Here is an 18,088-nt window from a genome sequence, read left to right on the forward strand (position 1 = left end):
GGATGGGTGGGTAGTTCTGGATTCTAACGTGATTTCCCACACATCTGAGCTCTGCCTTTCCAAGACTTGCAGGGTGGAATGTCTAGAATAGAATCCCATTCCTCAGAACGTTATTTAAGAAAAGGAGGAATCCAAAAGAAAACTTAACAGATCAGAGGGTGGGAAATCGAACTTGAGCTTTCATTCATGCCGCAGGCAAAGTTAGATGCAAATAATCCACTTCTGTGGCTGCTTTTGAGCCATTCCATCCCAGCAGCAGCCTAACAGTCACAGAGTGGGTTGCTTTGCCCTGGGGCCTTCTGAAAGCTAAGAAAGCAGACAAGGCTAGAGTTTCATGACCAATTTGTTTATTATAAGGCAGACTCCAAAGACATCTACCCGCTAATTATCCATGTGAATTACTTCCTCATGTATATAACATGGGAGAAATGGACTCTAATATTGTATTTGGTGCCGTAGGATCTATTCAGACATCTCGGGCCCGTGCTGCTAACTTTTTTGAAGGAAGGAGAGCTGAGGAGTGGGGCACGCATGAGTCAGCAGCAGAAGTCCAACAGGATCTTCCAAACACTAAACGTGGGGGCAGGTTCCGAGATTCAGCCCTGGTTTCCACGCTCCCTGCTGAGGGCGGGGTCTCCTCTCTTATTCCAGGGGTGCACATTGCATCAGGTCTCTGTTTAATTGTACTGGAGGTGTGAGCTCCATTCTGCTGTCAAGGCCCATTCAGACCTGGGCTGATGAACGTGAACATCAAAAATCGCAGAGGATGTGATACCTGTGGCCCCCACCTGCAGGGCTGTTGTGTGGAGCAGGGAGCATCTTCCGAGGATGCTGCAGAGGGAGTGTGGCTGGGTGAGGTGCTCACGCCATGCTCCCACGGCACATGGAAAGCACGGTTTCCTGCACCATGCTTATCGGTCACAGGCAGGAAGCTCTCTGAGCAGAGGGACCAGGTCTGCTTCTTTAGAGTTGTGCATAGCACAGTATCTGGTCCCTAGACCCTGATGAACATATGCTTGCTGATGAGGCATAAACACATGGATGGATGGATGGATGGATGGATGGATGGATGGGGAAATGGGCTGAATATCACTCCACATTTTCCAGTCATTAGAACTGTCCAAAGATGGAATGGGCTGCTTTGAAAAGGACCACCAGTATAAATTCTAGTGGAAATGGGGCAGCACTAAGGCGGCTGGAGGTGGGAGACAGATGTGGAATTCATGTGCTCCAGAGTCAGGCAAATTTGGTGTGAGCCCTGATTGTGAGACTTTAAGGCAATTTGCCTCCGTTTCTGCATCTGTAAAATGGGGCTAATAATCCAGTTTGAGTTTCCTTAACGAAGAGCCTGAGATAAGGATGTGAGTAGAGATAGTTTGTTTAGGAGGTCACCCAGGAAGCAGGAGGGAAGCAGCAGCGAGTGGTGGGCAGAGAAGGAGGAAAAGCCTATCAAGGGGGCCTTAATAAGCCCTGGCAAGCCAGTGGGACTTACTCCGATTAACAGTCTTCAAGGAATTAGTTGGAAAGTCTTTCCTTTAAGGGTGAAAGACCCAACATCTCTCTGCCACCTCCCATCTTCATTCTTTGAGGCAAATTCCCCTGCCCTTGAAGGCTGCATCTTATTCTGGGATGAGATCTGTCCCTCCCTCATCTCTCAAGAGACAGGCCACTGGAGGTGAGGAACTGTCTATCCCAGCGCCAGCTGAAGTCAGAGGTAGGCAGAGAGGATGTGACCCAGGGCACTGTTCTGAGTCCTCCTCAAATCTTTCTATGGTGATAGAATGGAATGGGAGCCTCATGAGGGAGGGACTTGTCAAGACCACAGTCATTTGGTAAGTGTACTTTGGGGGTGCCTGGCTGGCTCAGTTGGTAGAGCAGGTGACTCTTGATGTCAGGAAAGTGAGTTTGGGCCCCAGGTTGGGTGTAGAGTTCACTTAAAATAAAGAGATAGGGAGATAGATATGCTTTGAATTAATATATTATAAGGATTAAATAAAAATGAAACTCTAAAATGTAACAGACTGCCTGAAAATAAAGTGGTTTATACAGCTATTAGTTGTTATTAATTTCTTTTTAATAATAGATGATGCTACTTTTTAAGAGGAAGAGGAAACATTTGGGGTAACTTTGTAGCATTTGGGATTGTGGAGTTGCTTAGAGGACCCATTGTTTTGGAGCTATATATAGTTCTGGCCTTGACCTACAGAACGAAAACTAGAGGAGTTAGGATAGCCTTTCAGACGTCTGGGCATTTTGGAGTGTCTCATCTGGATTTTAGTGAAGCCACTGTCTTTGATACCCTCTGACATGTGGCCTAAGAGTTTTCTGAGTTGAACTGACAGTTTTAAAGCAGGAACAATATGATTGTCTCAGGGAGAATTACTCAGAGACCCCAGACATCCTAAAACAGTCACTTGATTGAATGAGTTATGGGAAAAAAGTGCAGAAAGCTGTGCAGATGTGTCTGTTGCCATTGAGCTCAAACCCTACCCCGTGGTGCAAAAGGAACAAGTGAACAAAATGGGTTTCATCACAGAAATCCACACTTGGGCCAAGTCTGGGCCAGCCTTCGTTCTGTCAGCCGTCACAGGCCTCCTAGAGGAAGGCAGAACCGCGTGGGAGAAATGGACAGACAGTGACAAGTAGGCAGGATAGCTTTCTTGCTGCGGAAGTCCCACACTCTAGAATAACTCTTATTTTTTTTTTTTTTAAGATTTTATTTATTTATTTGACAGACAGAGATCACAAGCAGGCAGAGAGGCGGGCAGAGAGAGAGAGAGAGGAGAAGCAGGCTCCCCGCAGAGCAGAGAGCCTGATGCGGGGCTCGATCCCAGGACCCCGAGATCATGACCTGAGCCGAAGACAGAGGCCCCAACCCACTGAGCCACCCAGGTACCCCAGCTCTTATTTATTTATTTATTTTTTTAAATCTCTGGTTTTGACCTATATGTGCTCATTAAAGGAAATCTCTTCTCCACCCTGAACAGACTTGGCCTCAGGGAAGAAGGCAGGTGATGGGGGGAGGGGCGTGGGTGGAGAAGACAGTGCCAAAAATAAATGGAGAGAGAAAAAAGATGGTTTAGAAGGAATTCACTAGGACCACCCCCAGGCACCTTGGCATGGCTTCCCATAGCATTAGAATTCCCAAGCAACAGATCCCCTCTTTCAGGGACAGTGGCTTAGGTATAAGATGTCCCTCAAACTACACTAATTTCTACCATTGCCTAACTAGCTACTGAATGGCCACCTTGAAAACTAAAGGTTCTCATTTCAGGCATTTGATGTTCTCCTGACCTTGCAGAGATGGGTACCAAAAGCCAGCTGTCTTTTTGTGGCATAGTGCATAGCTCCCTACCGCCCCAAGCAAAGGCATATGGTTTACACCAGCGAGTGCCTCAGAAGAAAATATTCTTGAAATACATTGCTCTAGCTGCCCTGTCGATACTAATGCATTCTGGAAGCTGAAGGTGGTTCCCAGGACACTATGTCAGGTCTGGCATTCAAACATTTAGTGGCCGAGTAATTACTGTAATAATTAATTTCCGTTGCTTAATCCAGCAATCAGGCATGTTGCTTTACACATGGGAAAATGGTGGTCCCCACAGGGTTGTCTGTATGTGTGTGTCTGTGTGTGTGTGTGTGTGTGTGTGTGTAAAATACAGAGCAGCAATTGCTATTAAGTTAAGATTTGGAGATCAGTCTATAAAATAAATAAGATGTTTTTAGTTTGGTTTTTAGTTACAGGTTTGGGAGAAAAGCCAAAAGGTGAATAAAGAGAAAGAAAACTTAAAGGCCCCCAACTTCAAATGTCATCCTTGTGAGAACTTCTCTAAAGTATGATCAAATGTTACAATTTGCAGCTTTGGAAATGATACCTTGAAAGTGGATAATCTCACCCAAATCCCACCCTAAGCTTTCCAGAGATGCACCGCTCAGAAGGAATGCACGGCAAAACACATCAGTAGTCTTAAATTTTCTAGTAGCCACATTTTAAAAAAGTAAAAAGAGATAGTGAAATTATTTTTTTTAAGAATCAATTTTGCTTCACATGAACTAAAATACTATATTTCAAAAATATAATCAACAGGGAAAATATTAATGGGGTGAGACTTTGAAATCTGATGTATTTTTAAGAAGATTTAATTTCATGTATTTATTTTAGAGAATGAGAGCCAGAGGAGGAGCAGAGGGAGAGAGAGTCCCAAGCAGACTTGGTGTTGAATGTAGGGCCCGATGGAAGGCTTAATCTCCTGACCCTGAGATCATGATCTGACTCAAAATCAAGACTCAAACACCCAGGTGCCCCTGAAAAGTAATGTATTTTTTTGTACTTACAGGATAGCTCAATTCAGTTAAGAATACAGTTGCTCAGGGGCGCCTGGGTGGCTCAGTGGGGTAAAGCCTCTGCCTTCAGCTCAGGTCATGATCCCAGGGTCTTGGGATCGAGCCCCACATCGGGCTCTCTGCTCAGCAGGGAGCCTGCTTCCTCCTCTCTCTCTGCCTGCCTCTCTGCCTACTTGTGATCTCTGTCTGTCAAATAAAAAAAAAAAATCTTAAAAAAAAAAAGAATACAGTTGCTCAGTCTCCGATACCCAACAGCCACACGTGACTGGAGACCTTGATCCTAGCAGCACAGAGGCATAGAATGCTGGACAGATCCACCTCTAGGAAGCCATCACATCATAACAGAAATGATAACATGGTCATAAAAGAAATAGACAATGGTATTTTGTATGTCAAAGGATGATCTGATTCACTTTAAGCAATTCCTGGGCACCTTGAAGGACTGAGGGGTGGGGAATCATGTCCTTCCCACCTTGAGCCGGTTTTCATCTTCCCAAGATGGGGCACAGGACGAGGACCCAGAACATGCGAATTGAGTGAAAACCTGGCCTCCCCTGATGGGTGGGAGGGGGGATAGAGGATACAGAACAAGAACTGAGACTGACTCTGAACTCAGGGAATGTGCCACCAAGGAGAAGAAGCCGTATCAGACAGAATGCTAGGAGAATCCCACCTGATGGTCTGAAGTATGGGACCAGGTTAAATGGGATTAAATGCCACAGTGAAAGGTGGGGGGGAATAGAGAAGTCAGAGCTGGCTGGATTTACCAATTCTGGGGAATGGCAGGCCCTTTGAGGCTGGCTTGGGCTTGAGCAGACCCAGGGGAAGGGCATTGGGGAAGGGCAAATGCACTGTGGCAGTCCAATGAGCAACTCCCTCTTCCACATTCATTAAGACGCGCCTGTGGTTGCTTTGCTCTATTCAAGGCCAGTCAAAAATTGAAGATGTTTCCAGGATAATCAGATGTGTCTACTTCTCTGAAAGCCTCTATGTTCCCCTTTTGCCCTCGATTTTGACTTTCTTTTCTTTGCCCCCTATGATAGTCTTTAGTGCAGTGTGGAGGGATCTCTAGTGTCCCAGCTTCTGGGAGGCTTGGATGTCCTGGACCCTGTGTGGGCAGGCAGGGCCATGGGACAAGCTCTGGCCCTCGAGCTGTGGGCAGAAGTGAAGTGAGTCACTCCCAGGCCAGAGCCTTTCATTACCAGTGTGGGACCCCATTTGAAGGACTCTCTTTAAAGAACTGGCTTGAAATGGTGGCTTTGCATCACTAAGTACAATACTCTGAGCCTTTCTGCTGACTCCTCCTGGGCCTGTCATGGGAGACAGAAAAGCATGGGTGTGGTTTTAAATCCTATCCTATAGATATTGTTAGCACAATTTGACCTAGCCGGTGCTGACTGCTACCACCCTCCCCTGAGAGAGGACACCAATTCCTTGAGGTGGAGGGGTTTGGAAGAGGGGCCAAGAGAGTCATGTTTCTACATAGACATTCAGAGACCCTGGAATACCCTGCCTCCTCTACTTAGGCCACCCACCCCCATGGTCACCTAGGATGCTAGGGACCTCCTTCTGGGAAACCCACCTCCAGTGCCCATCTCATGGAACAAAGGCATAGTCAGTGCTCTGTGCTGAGTGCTGGAGGAGGATGTGGCGGGGAGAGGGGGGAACACGTGGCGGGGAGAGGGGGGAACACTTAGATCTGTCCCAGAGAAGGAGAAAGAAGAAATTGAACAAGGGTCTGGCCCACCAGTGTTTAAAAAGAAAGAAAGAAAGAAAGAAAGAAAGAAAGAAAGAAAGAAAGTAAGTAAGTAAAGGCTTACGGCCAATGAACATCTCAAATGACCCTTGACCTACTCCCATAATGCCCTCTTCCTCTAGAGCCCTACAGCTCATGTTGCTTCTGAAGACCGCCCTTCCCTTTCTCCACCCCCTCCAGAGAGTCCTTTAGTCAGATTTTACCTCGCCAGGGAAGCAGCGGGTCTCTCACCTTCACTCCATTATTGAACAAGTGGGCATTGAAGGTTTCCAATATTCCAATATACTTGTCTTTAGGATACTGTGCCAGACGTATGCCCACCCTTGGGGAGTTCCATCTACAGGAGCAGAGCGGCAAGTAGGGCTAAAAGTCCTGAGGTGAGTTTTAAGTGCTGGGACCGACAATCCAGAGGCAGTTATCACCGAAAAGGAGACCTTCCCCCAGCCTGAGAAGTCAAGGAGGGCTTCCCAGTGGAGGTGAGGCCGGAGTCCCTGAGCAGAGTTCAGGGAGGGGCCGTCCAGGCATATCTGGTAAGGAATGCAAAAGAGCAAGTGAGTGAAGGCGAGATCGCTGGGCTGTGTCCACTCAGGGAACGCGAAGTGGCTAGGCAGGAGCGGCTCAGGAGGCATCGTGGGCAAGCGGTGAGCTGTGAGGCAGACGTGGAGGGAGCAGGACCTGGTCGCAGAGGGCTCCATAACCATAGCAATGGTGAGGAGGACAGGCTAGCCAAGAGCTACCTCCGGGATATAAGCGAGGGAAGACCTTGAGCAGGTTTGCGTGTCTTTGGGAGAGGAGAGATGGATCGGTTTTGTTGTGTTTTGTTTTGGTGAGCTGGCCAGACAGGAAAAGATCTATTTTGTGGATTTATTTGTGCGTTTGTGTGTTTATTTGTGTTAAACAAAACTCCCTCTGGCACAGGGGATAGGAAAAGAGAAACCAAGATTTTGACAGACTGAGAGCCCTTGCTTTTTTTTTTTCCTAAATAAAGGACCCAGGAGCTGGGCTAGGACTGGAATGGTGGACAGAGAGCAAAACCATGGAATGTGAGGAGGCTGAGGGAGAGAGAAGGCGGCTCGGAGGAGAGGGAAGCGAGATGGGGGAGGCTCAGAAGTTAGGAATATCTTTTTTTTTTTTTTTAAAGATTTTATTGATTTATTTGTCAGAGTGAGCACAGGCAGACAGAGTGGTAGGCAGAGGGCAGAGGCAGGCGGAGAAGCAGGAGCCTGCCGAGCAAGGAGCCCGATGTGGGACTCGATCCCAGGACGCTGGGATCATGACCTGAGCTGAAGGTAGCCGCTTAACCCACTGAGCCACCCAGGCGTCCTGAAGTTAAGAATATCTTAAAGGAAGACTGGCTGGAGAACTGCAAACGGGGGCGTCCAATATTAAATTCTAAGTGATTAGGTCTGCCAGGAGCTTTACTTAGTCTTGCCTTGGGCCTCCTACATGGACGGCTTTCCATAGATTTTTACAGTTGGGGGAGCCCAGCCAGCGCCTCTGACAGTGATTTTACAACTTTAACGAAGGACCCACTAATGAGTAGTGATATTCTTTTAGCAGATCATACCTGGCATTAAAAGAAAAGGAGAAAAGATATAGTATAAAATTTAAAAAGGAAAGAAAAGAAAATAGAGCGTAGCATGCTAAGGATAAGTGTTGTTTTCAGTTACAGAGACGTGTGTAGGTCACTATCAAAAACCAAGGTGTTTGAAAGCTACGGAGGCAGGAGGCAGGACTCTGTGTCCAGGAAGGTCACAGACTAGACAGTAACAGGCCTGGGGCTGAATATCACTTCTCAACCTTGTGACTTTGGCCAATATTGAGCCTCGTTTCCTCATAGGTGCAACAGGTTAACTTCGATCACCGGGAGAGGGGCACAGGCCCCAGGACTGGGAATAAATCTCCCGTGGGTCCTTCCCCCGCCCTTAGTTGTGCGCACCCCCTTTCTTTTTAGGACAGAAGAGTTGCTTGTCTGGGCTTCTCACCTGAGGCTAAAGCCAGGACTCTTACTTCTTCGGGCCTCGCTTTCCCTATTTGTAAAGGAAGGTGCTTTGCCTAGAAGACCTTTAAGGGACTTGGGCCCCGGGGCAGTGTAAGTCCATGTGTCCGGAAGGCACGTGTTTGGGGCGTGGGAGGGAGAGTGCCGGAATGACCCTCACCTTGCCTCCGCACCTCTAAGATGCGGGACCCCCGCACCAGCCCCCAGGCAGGAGCTGGAGAGAGGAGCAGCCGCACCGAACCTCCTCCGGGCGCGAGCCCCGCGCGGGGCGCCCCGCGGCCTTGGCCTCCGAGAGCGGGCGGTGCGGCAGCGCCACCGTGTGGCCGCGCGACATCAAAGCGCCGCCGCTCGGCCGCGCCCCGCGCCGCGTGGCGGAGCCCGGCCGGAGACTCGCTGGGAGGCGGACAGCGGTGGAGGGCATCTCTTCCAGCACCACCCCCGTTCCCGTTTGCTGGCACAACGTCCGGTCGCGGAGCGGTTGGCGCCAGCAGGTAGCGAGTGGACGGAACAGGCAGCTCGGCCCGCCACGGCCCGCTCCCGCCGCTGGAGGAGGCTGTGGCCAGCGTCTAGTTGTCGACTCCAGACCGCGCTGGTCTTGTAAACGCGGCCACGGGTTCGAGCCCTGGCGAGCAGAGCGCCCAGGTTCTGCGTTTGCTTTCGGATTCCGCAGGGGAAGGAGGAATACGGGCAGTCTCCGAGGAGGGAGCCCAGAGGGACCTGGTTAGAGGTGAAGGGCAGCCAGGTGCATCCTGGGCAACATGGGTCCTTTAGGTTCCAGGGGCACCTGGTCCGGGGGGTCCGCGATCCCGAAAATGCCTCCGTCCCCGCGCTGACACTCCAGACCTGGGAGTTTGCCGGAGCTCGGCTGGCGGGTGGAAGAGGAGGGTACTGCCGCTCGCCCCCACCCCTACTTTAAGTCGTATTTGTTGAGGCTCTCCCTGGGTCAGGATTCCTGCCAAATGCCCTCCGAAGGGAACCCTGTGAGCGCTGGACGAAGTCGACCTAAGGAGTATGAGGCCAAAAGGCACTAAGTAATTTTCCCTTCTGCTTCTCCAGCCCCGAGCCTTGGGGGTTGGGCGGATGAGGAGCTGGTGGTTGAGCCGGATCAGGGACACCTGGGGACTGGGGACGAAAACACGCATCTAATGGACTAACCTCTCCCTTAGCCAGCAGGGCCCCTGCAGCAACTTGCCCGCCACTTCCTCGGCTGTGAAATGGGAAGGCGCCGAGTCTCCTCCCACCTGTCTTGACTATTTCAAGGCCCACACGTGAATGAATGGAGACAGAGAAGAACCTTGAGGTGAGAACCCAAGGTTAATTATCCGGCCTGCTAGGGGCATTCGGGGCGTTACTCTTGGGGGTAGTGATCATGATTAAATCCAGATTTGGAGCAAGCTACTTCGAACTTTCAGAATCTGCTCTCCCTGATGACTCCTACCAAGAGCTAATACTTTTGAAGAGCTTATCAAATGGAAGCAGAATCGCTGAATTAACACAGTGTTTACAAAAACATTGTAAGTGGTGTTATTCACCTCACTAGTCCACGGAAGGATGCTGAGGCACAGAGAAGGTCAATATCTTGCCTGGGGTCACACAGAATCCAGGATTCAAACCCAAGCTTCCTAGCTCTTCATGCCTCTTCCCCTACTATGCTGCCATCCAAGACGTTCAGAGTCTCCTTTAAGGGTTTTCTGGAGTCAGTACAAAAATATGCCTTCGAAGAAACACAGTTTTGGCAACTGTTCTGTCTAAGTCCTCAGTTTTGAGCACGAGGAGATTTTGTTCACACCATTCATGAGGGGAAAAAAGGAAACTACCTTAAAAATGAATTCTCCCTTGTGCCTGTTTCTGAGAGATCTCTATGGGAGGAAGATGTTCTCTGTGTCTGACAGTAATATCTTTCATCCTCCAGAGAGACCAATACAAAGTCCCTGTTACATCCTCTCCCCCAGACACTTTATTCTTTTTATTCTGAGCGGAATTATGTTGATGCCTCGTAAGAAGGTGCCCACCCTTTTGTAGCTTTTAAAACAAGAGCAAACACACCAGGTTTTTTTGTTTTGTTTTTAAGATTTTATTTATTTAGGGGCGCCTGGGTGGCTCAGTGGATTGAGCCTCTGCCTTCCGCTCAGGTCATGGTCTCAGGGTCCTGGGATTGAGCCCCATGTCAGGCTCTCTGCTCAGCGGGGAGCCTGCTTCCCCATCTCTCTCTGCCTGCCTCCCTGCCTATTTGTGATCTCTCTCTCCATCAAATAAATAAATAAAAATAAAACCTTAAAAAAAGATTTTATGTATTTATTTGACAGAGCGAGAGAGACAGCGAAAGAGGGAACACAAGGAGGGGGAGTGGGGGAGGGAAGAGCAGGCCTCCTGATGAGCAGGGAACCTGACGTGCAGCTTGATTTTAGGACCTCAGGATCATAACCTAAGCCCCAAAGGCAGACGCTTAACAACTGAGCCACTCAGGCGCCCCATAAACCGGGTTCTCTTTGCATGTTCATGTGTCTCATACCGTGTGTCCCATACCATGGGCAGTTAGGTTTGGCAGCAGATTGTATTTTCCAAAAGTGGTCATGATAAGGCATCCTATTCCATATGCTCTTAAAATGTACCCATGACACTCCTCTTGAACCTGTGTGGACCTTTGTGACTGCCTCAACCAATTAACTGTGGGCACAAGCCACGATAATAGGGCTTCTGGGGCTGGATCCTAAAAATGCCCTGTGTGTCTACCTGGCTCTTGTGGGACGCTTGTTCTTGGAACTCACCTGCCTTGCTGGCGGGGAAGCCAACCGGCAACTTGGAGAAGTCATGCGCTGAGGTCCCAGTCGGATGCACAGCCAGCATCAGTCCTCGGATATGTGAGCAAATGACGGAATTTTTAGATGATTCTAGCCGCTAGCCTTCCCACCACCCCAGCCGATGCCACGGGGAGCAATCAGGAGCTTTCACTGCCAAGCTCTGCCCAAAGGGAAGCCTCATCAAGAGAATAAGTGATCGTTGTTTTAAACCACCAGGTTTAGGAGGTTTGTTTCATAGCAGTAGATTACTGGAGTTGTCTCTCACACTTTTTCCACTATTATGAACTGTTCTGCAGTGAACTTCTTGAGGCCTCTCGCTTTCTGCACGTGCCTGAAGATTTTCTAAGGAGACATCTAGAAGCAGTACTGTTGGGCCCAAGTATAAACCTCAAAGGGAACCTCATAGAGCAGCTAAAATCAGTGAACCATAGCTACATCCAGCAACATGGGGCCACCTTGAAAACAATGTCCAGTGAAACATACAAGCTGTAAAACGATACGATATGGTACGACATATGTGAAATTCTAAGAAGCCTGAGAACATTATATGTTGTTTATGCTACATACAGCTAGTAAAAGTGTGATAACATACAGGGGAGCAGCACACTGAGTGAGTTTGAGAGCTTCAGTAGTATCCATAATATTTCAGTTCCTTAAAAAAAAACAACCCACAGCTGAAGATCTAAAGCAAAAACTGCAATATTGACATCTGTTTAATCCGGGTGTGGGGAATATATGGGCATTGCTTTTTAAAAAATTTTCTTTATATTTTTATATGTATTGCTTTTTTAAAAATTTTCTTTATATTTTTATATGTATTGTTATTATGTTATTAATAGTTCTGTGACTATTTCACTATTAAAAAAGGTTTTTTTTTAAAGATTTTATTTATTTATTTGACAGACAGAGATCACAAGTAGGCAGACAGGCAGGCAGAGAGGGAGAGAGGAGGAAGCAGGGTCCCCACAGAGCAGAGAGCCCAATGTGGGGCTTGATCCCAGGACCCTGGGATCATGACCTGAGCCAAAGGCAGAGGCTTTAACCCACTGAGCCACCCAGGCGCCCCTTAAAAAAGGTTTTAAAAGTCTCCACTCAAATAGAATTGTGGTGACAGTAATTTTGCCCTTTGTGATTTTCTCTCTGATCACACAACTCACTGATTAAAGCAAGACGTTGATTTTGACTGATCATTCAGTTCAAAGAGCACCCTCTTCCCACCGTGCATTCTTCATCCTGACCACACTCAAGGACTCTTCCTTTAAGAAAAGCTAAAGCTTCCTTAGTTTTCCCAACTTTACATGAGATAATCCCTCTGTCTGGAATAATAAGCCCAGAGATTTCATTTCAATAATCATTCTCACATCTTGTGTCTCATTCAGTCTTCACCAGCCCCCAGTGACAGGTGTAATAATCTATCATTTACTGGAGGTTTATACGAGCCAAGCATCATCTTGGATGCTTTACATGTGTTTTTTCTTTTTTTAATTTTTATTTATTTCTAATTTTTAATTTTTAATTTTTAATTTTTTAAGTAGGTCTGTTATTGTCTTTGCTTTTTTTGCAGACCAAAAAAAAAAAAGTCTTTGGCTTAAATGTTAGTTGCTCTTGTTGTGGTGGTTCTTTTCCCCAGACCTTGGCTGTAGAACAAGAGTCAACCCAGGTCTATTCAGAGTCCACACCCTTGGCCCTTGGACCCTCCCTCCTCCTGGGAGAAAGCTGTTCTTTTTTCTTCTCCAATTAACAGATCAAGAACCAGATTCTCCGAGTTTCTGTCCTTGTCTGCCTGATGAACTACTCACCTCGCTAGATGCATTGCAACGTCACCTCACTGGAGAAGCCCTCCTGCGGCCAGACCCTCCGTCAGAGCAGGTCATCCCCCTCCGCCATCGAACGGGTCTGTATCCTGCCTTCTCCTCCACTTCATCTCAGCTCCTTAAAGGTAGAGACTGGCTGATGCGCATTCGTATTCCCAGCACCTAGAACAGCCCCTGACGTGTTATGGGCACCTTGGCTTTTCAGAAATAAATATTGATTAGCACCTGCCTCGCTCAGTCCCCGAACTACATACCTGCCCATGAACTCTGGGGACTAATTCATTTCACCAGTCTGCACAGGGCGCAGCTCATGCAAAATGGCTCACAGACATCCCGATGATGTTTCTAAAACAAAAACAAGAAATCCCTTGGCATCTTTACCAAAGAAACTTGCAGGACTGCCTGACTAGAGAACTGGGATCCAAAGACAGATACCCTGAAAGTTCCATAAGAGTAATGCTAATAGAACCCGAATGACTGTGCACTGGATATTTAACTCATGCCAGGAACTGGACCAAGTAATAGACATGGATTTAATTTTCACAAAATAGAAGGAACCATTGCTTTTCTTTTTTCGGTGAGCAGTGTGTTCTGGTTTCTGTGTTAGGGATGGTCCAAATCAGAATGTGTTGGGGAGACCTGGGGGAGAGGACAGAGGGTCTTCATTCAAAAGCTTTGTCATCTTCTCATCAGCTGGTGAGAATTCTCCCAGCAACGCAGCTTCTCCGAGCCAAGGGTGGCATTAGTCATATCAAGGGGGACAGGTGTCACAGTGCCATTTAATGATGCCATCATACCATACTTTGTCAATATCTCCTTTCAGACGGTCTCAGGAGTGACAGGCAATACAGGGTGGACTGATCTGCGTTGTGACATTAGATACTGACAAAGTCTCTTTTATGGGACTTACTTTTCTCTGGCAGTTTTGAAAGAATGTTGGCATGGCACTGTTTCTTCTCTTTCAACACCACATTCAACTCACTCCTTTAAAGCCTCCTGTGATGTTGTACCTAGGAAGCTGCAAAGCCACACGAGGGCAACTGAAACCGATGGACTCGGGTGACCCCAGGGCTCTGCATCTCGGCTTTTTGTCTCAGGATCTGTCTGCTCAGCGTCTGCCAGACACTAGGTGGTGGACAGGCCAAGTCTCACCTCTGACAATGTATCGGGTCTGTGCTCTGTGATAGATATTTTACCTGGTTCTGTGAAAGATTTAAGGGAAATTTAAGGTTTGGTCTCTACCCTCAAAGAGTTTACAGCCCGACTGCAGGGACAAAAGGAGGATCTATGAAAAACTTACAAAACAGGTGAGAGTATGTCTAATACCCGGGCTCAAATGCCCATGAGTAAAAGTAGACATTGGTCAAAATGTGTGTGGCGGGGAGGGGGCAGGAGCAATGGAAAAAGAAAAGCAACTTCCATTCTTAATTCCGTCTCCTCCTCCAAAGGGCCAGGGAAGAATCTGATCTGATCTCGTGATCCTCAATCTTGACCTTTCAGACCCCAATCACCCATGATGACAGGAACCTTTAAACCTTATTGAAGCCACCAAACTTGAAGTAGGGTCCAAGTTAACCAGAGTTAAAGGTATAATGAGAAAAGGTTTCTCCTCTCCCCTCAGGCAGTCAGCAACTAGGCAGGATTTAGGTGTTCCTTCTTGGGCTTTGTGCTAAGGTTATTACGTGGTCAAACAACTATCCCCAAGCAAAACACTGAAGAAAGCTCTAGGAAACTATGTCATTATATCTACAGAAAAAGCATCTGACAAAATCCAACACCCTTTCATGATAAAAGCACACACACACACAAAAACCAAAAAACAAAAAATCACCAAACCAAACCAACCAACCAATCAACCAACCAAAAAATAAAAACAACAAAAAAACAAAACAAAACAAAACAAAACAAAAGCAAACCTTCCAAACTACTCTGTATAGAAGGGAAACTCCTCAATCCAATAAAGGACATCCATAAAAGATACACAGTTAACATCACACGTAATGGCGAAAGACTGATTGCCTTCCCCTTGAGAGCAAGAACAAGAGAAGGGTGTCTCCTCCTGCCACCTCTATTCAACATTGTGCTGGAGTTTCTAGTGGAGGCAATTAGGAAAGAAAAAGAAATAAATGTATCCAGATAGCAAAGGAAAAAGACATCACACATACACAACCCCCCCAACAAATGACAATCAGAAAAAGAAAGAAATAAGATTTCATCAAAATTAACTTTTTTTGCATCAAAGGACACCATCAAGAAAGTGAAAAGACAACCCCCAGAATGGGAGAAAAAAATGTACAATTCTATATCTGAAGGGACTTGTATCTTGAATATATGAAGAACTCCAACAGCTCAATCATAAAAGACAACCCAGTTTTTAAAATGGGCAAAAGAAATGCATAGTTATTTCTCCAAGGAAGCTACAGAAATGACCAGTAAGCAAAGATGCTTACTGTTTGCTATTAGTCACTGGGAAAATTCCAGTCAAAACCACAGGGAGACACCATTTCACACCCACTGGGTTGGTTATAATAAAAAAACTCAGAAAATAACAAATGTTGGCGAAGATGTGGAGAAACTGGAGCCTTCATGCATGGCTGGTGGAAATATAAAATGGTGCAGCCTTTTTGTAAAATAGTCTGGCAGTGTCTCGAAAAGCTAAACGTAGAGTTACTGTATGACCCAGCAACACCCCTTCTACTGGCATACCCCAAAGAAATGAAAACATGTGTCCAAGAAAAGTTATACATGAATGTTCATAGCAGGATTATTTATGTACAAACCAAAAGTAGAAATAGCCATGTATGAGTAGATGAATACACTATAGCATATTAATATAATGGATATTGGACAGTAAAAAAGAATCAAGTTCTGATATGCACTTCTACAATATGGATGAATCTTGAATACATGTTGAGGGAAAAAAGTTATACAAGACCAGTTGTATGACACCATGTATATGAAATATCCAGAGTAGGCAAATAGGTAGAGACAGAAAGAGTGGAAAATGACTGCTAAAGAGTACAGGTGTTCTTTTTGGGATGATAAAATTGACTTTGGTGATGGTTGCATGACTCTGTGAACATATTAGAACCATGGAACTATTCGATTTTTCAAAAAATTTAAAAAAGATTTTACTTATTCATTTGACAGAAAGAGAGAGAATTAGAGCACAAGCAGAGGGGAGGTACAGAGGGAGAGGGAGAAGCAGGTTCCCAGGGAGCCCAACGTGGGTCTTGGTCCCAGGACCCTGGGATCATGACCTAAGTTGAAGGCAGATGCTTAACTGACTGAGCTACCCAGGCACCCCTAAACTATTCAACTTAAAATTGTGAGCTGTATGGTTCATGAATAAAGTTGCTAATGTTAATGAAGCTGTCGAAAGAAAAAAGAGTATCTGTGCTATTACAGGACTCTTGGGGACTAAAAGAAGCATTAGTAAATTAAATGTATACTTTAATCAGAAGATGCAACGTGATTTCAGAAATGTTGTGAAGTGCCATCTTGGAACTGAGATAACTTGATAATATACCCATTTCGTAGATGGGAAAAGTAAGTCCTAGAGAGTTTAATAATTTGCTCACCATTATATCGTTAGTAAGTATCAAGGTCAGTACTTGAGTGAAGGACAGCCACCTCCAGGGATAGTGAATTCTTCACCTTAAATTTAGTTTAGGAAACTGGATAGTGTTGATTCTCTGAAAAGCTTGGTGGAGTGCCATTCGAACATGGACAGTGAACTCGGGGAGCTTCCAAGAAAGGCTGTCCTTTGGACTACCTCTGCCTGCTTTGGCATGGGGTCCAGGATGTGGACAATGTATTGTGAGGAGCTGTGCATTGCAGGCCGGGGCTCAGAGGACCAAGCACCAGTAGGCATGGGACTCTCTGGACCTAACCACAGGCCTGGGCAGAGTTGGTTGCCCCATGTGGCTTTGGTTTTATCCCCACTTCGCTTACCTAACCCCTGGGACCATCAGCCAGACTTGTTTACATACCTCATGATTGTCTTGTATTTATTTTCCCTCTGATCCTGGGCACATAATTTTGCAATGCTTTCGGTGTGTGAGCCCAAAAGGACCGGTTGTGTTTGAGTTGGAGCAGTTCTCTTCATTCAGTATCAGTAATCGAGAGGCCATGGGTTCCTAATAGACTTTTTTTTTTTTAAATTTAAAGAGATTCCTGGTGTACTGCCAAGTTAATTAAACCATGTACTGCCTTGTCTATTAACTTTATGGTTTATGAATTCTGTTTTATGGACTAGAAACCCAAGTGCAGAGGCCATGGGTCTCATTCCGGGTAACTCAGCAGCCACAGCTCCCAAGATCCTATACTATTAACCCTATGGGGGTTACTCTGCCTACATCCATGTCATCTACCTACCAGTGAGGTCTGAATGTGGGTTAGGACCATCCCTGAGGAGGGCATTAACTTGGGGGGAGAGGTGTTGTTAAGTTTCCAAAGCACCATTCTCTAAATTCTCATTTTTCATTTAGATTCTTATTATAACCCCAAGTTTATAGTATTATTCCTGTTTTTTCGGATGAGGAAACTGAGGTTCAGAGTGGCTTGGTGACTTGTTCGAGGTCACATACTGAACCAGGATGTGAACCTTGGAATGTTATAGACTCTAGGCTGAGATTCTTTCTCTGCCCACTCCTATTTCCCTTTGGTTTGTGCCAGGGAAAATTAGTTCTGGCCCACAACCCCAACTTGTCCTGCCCCTCCAGCCCCATATGTAACCTAGTGAAATTCATTTGGCTTTAAAGGACACGCACAAGGACCTTGAGGAAGAAAGGAGACATGAGTGGGCAAAACGAGCCTGTGGTGTGTGTGTGTGAGAGAGATTTGGTGCCTTGTCCTTGGTGATGAGGGTGGGGCAGTTAGGGGGAGAAGGCCAAAAAGTGTAGGTGCTTTGAACAGGCTAATAATTTGTCAACTCTTTCAAACCAGTGTCCTCACTCTGTTCATTAACTGCTTTGTTTTCATATGAAAAAGTAATAAATGTTCATGGTAAAAAAGTTCAATAATTCTTCCCATACCTCCACCTCCCCAGATCCTGTCAAGAGAGGACAGTCTGTCCTGTATCTCCCTCAGGAACATTCTAGTTAGATAAAAACACACACTTCTTGTCTTTTATTTTTACAAATGGAAACATACTCTGTACCCTGTCCTTTACCTCATTTTATTCCCCTATCTTGAAGGGTCTTCCATATTAGCTCACATACCTCTATCTCGTTATCTTCATTCTGTTACAGTTGCACGGTTACGCTATCCTATGGGTGCTCCTTAATTTACCTAACCAGCCCCCATTGCTAGGGTCATTTAGGTTGTTTACAAATTTAGGCTGTTATAAACAATACTGGGGAAAACATCCTTA

General features: G+C 46.3%; 1 protein-coding gene across 1 annotated transcript in view; it reads left to right on the forward strand.

Moving 5' to 3' along the window:
* The window catches only part of LOC116591646, a 56,229-nt gene extending 46,020 nt beyond the window's left edge, over positions 1 to 10,209 (forward strand). Inside the window, exons 6-8 of the mRNA XM_032344725.1 lie at positions 6,397 to 6,477; positions 8,055 to 8,192; positions 9,266 to 10,209. Coding sequence (XP_032200616.1) covers positions 6,397 to 6,477; positions 8,055 to 8,192; positions 9,266 to 9,371 — 325 coding nt within the window. The 3' untranslated portion in view covers positions 9,372 to 10,209. The remainder of the gene's footprint in view (positions 1 to 6,396; positions 6,478 to 8,054; positions 8,193 to 9,265) is intronic.
* The last annotated feature ends 7,879 nt before the right edge of the window (positions 10,210 to 18,088 follow it).

The sequence above is a fragment of the Mustela erminea genome, chromosome 5 (assembly GCF_009829155.1).
Source record: "Mustela erminea isolate mMusErm1 chromosome 5, mMusErm1.Pri, whole genome shotgun sequence".
Taxonomy (NCBI): Eukaryota; Metazoa; Chordata; class Mammalia; order Carnivora; family Mustelidae; genus Mustela; species Mustela erminea.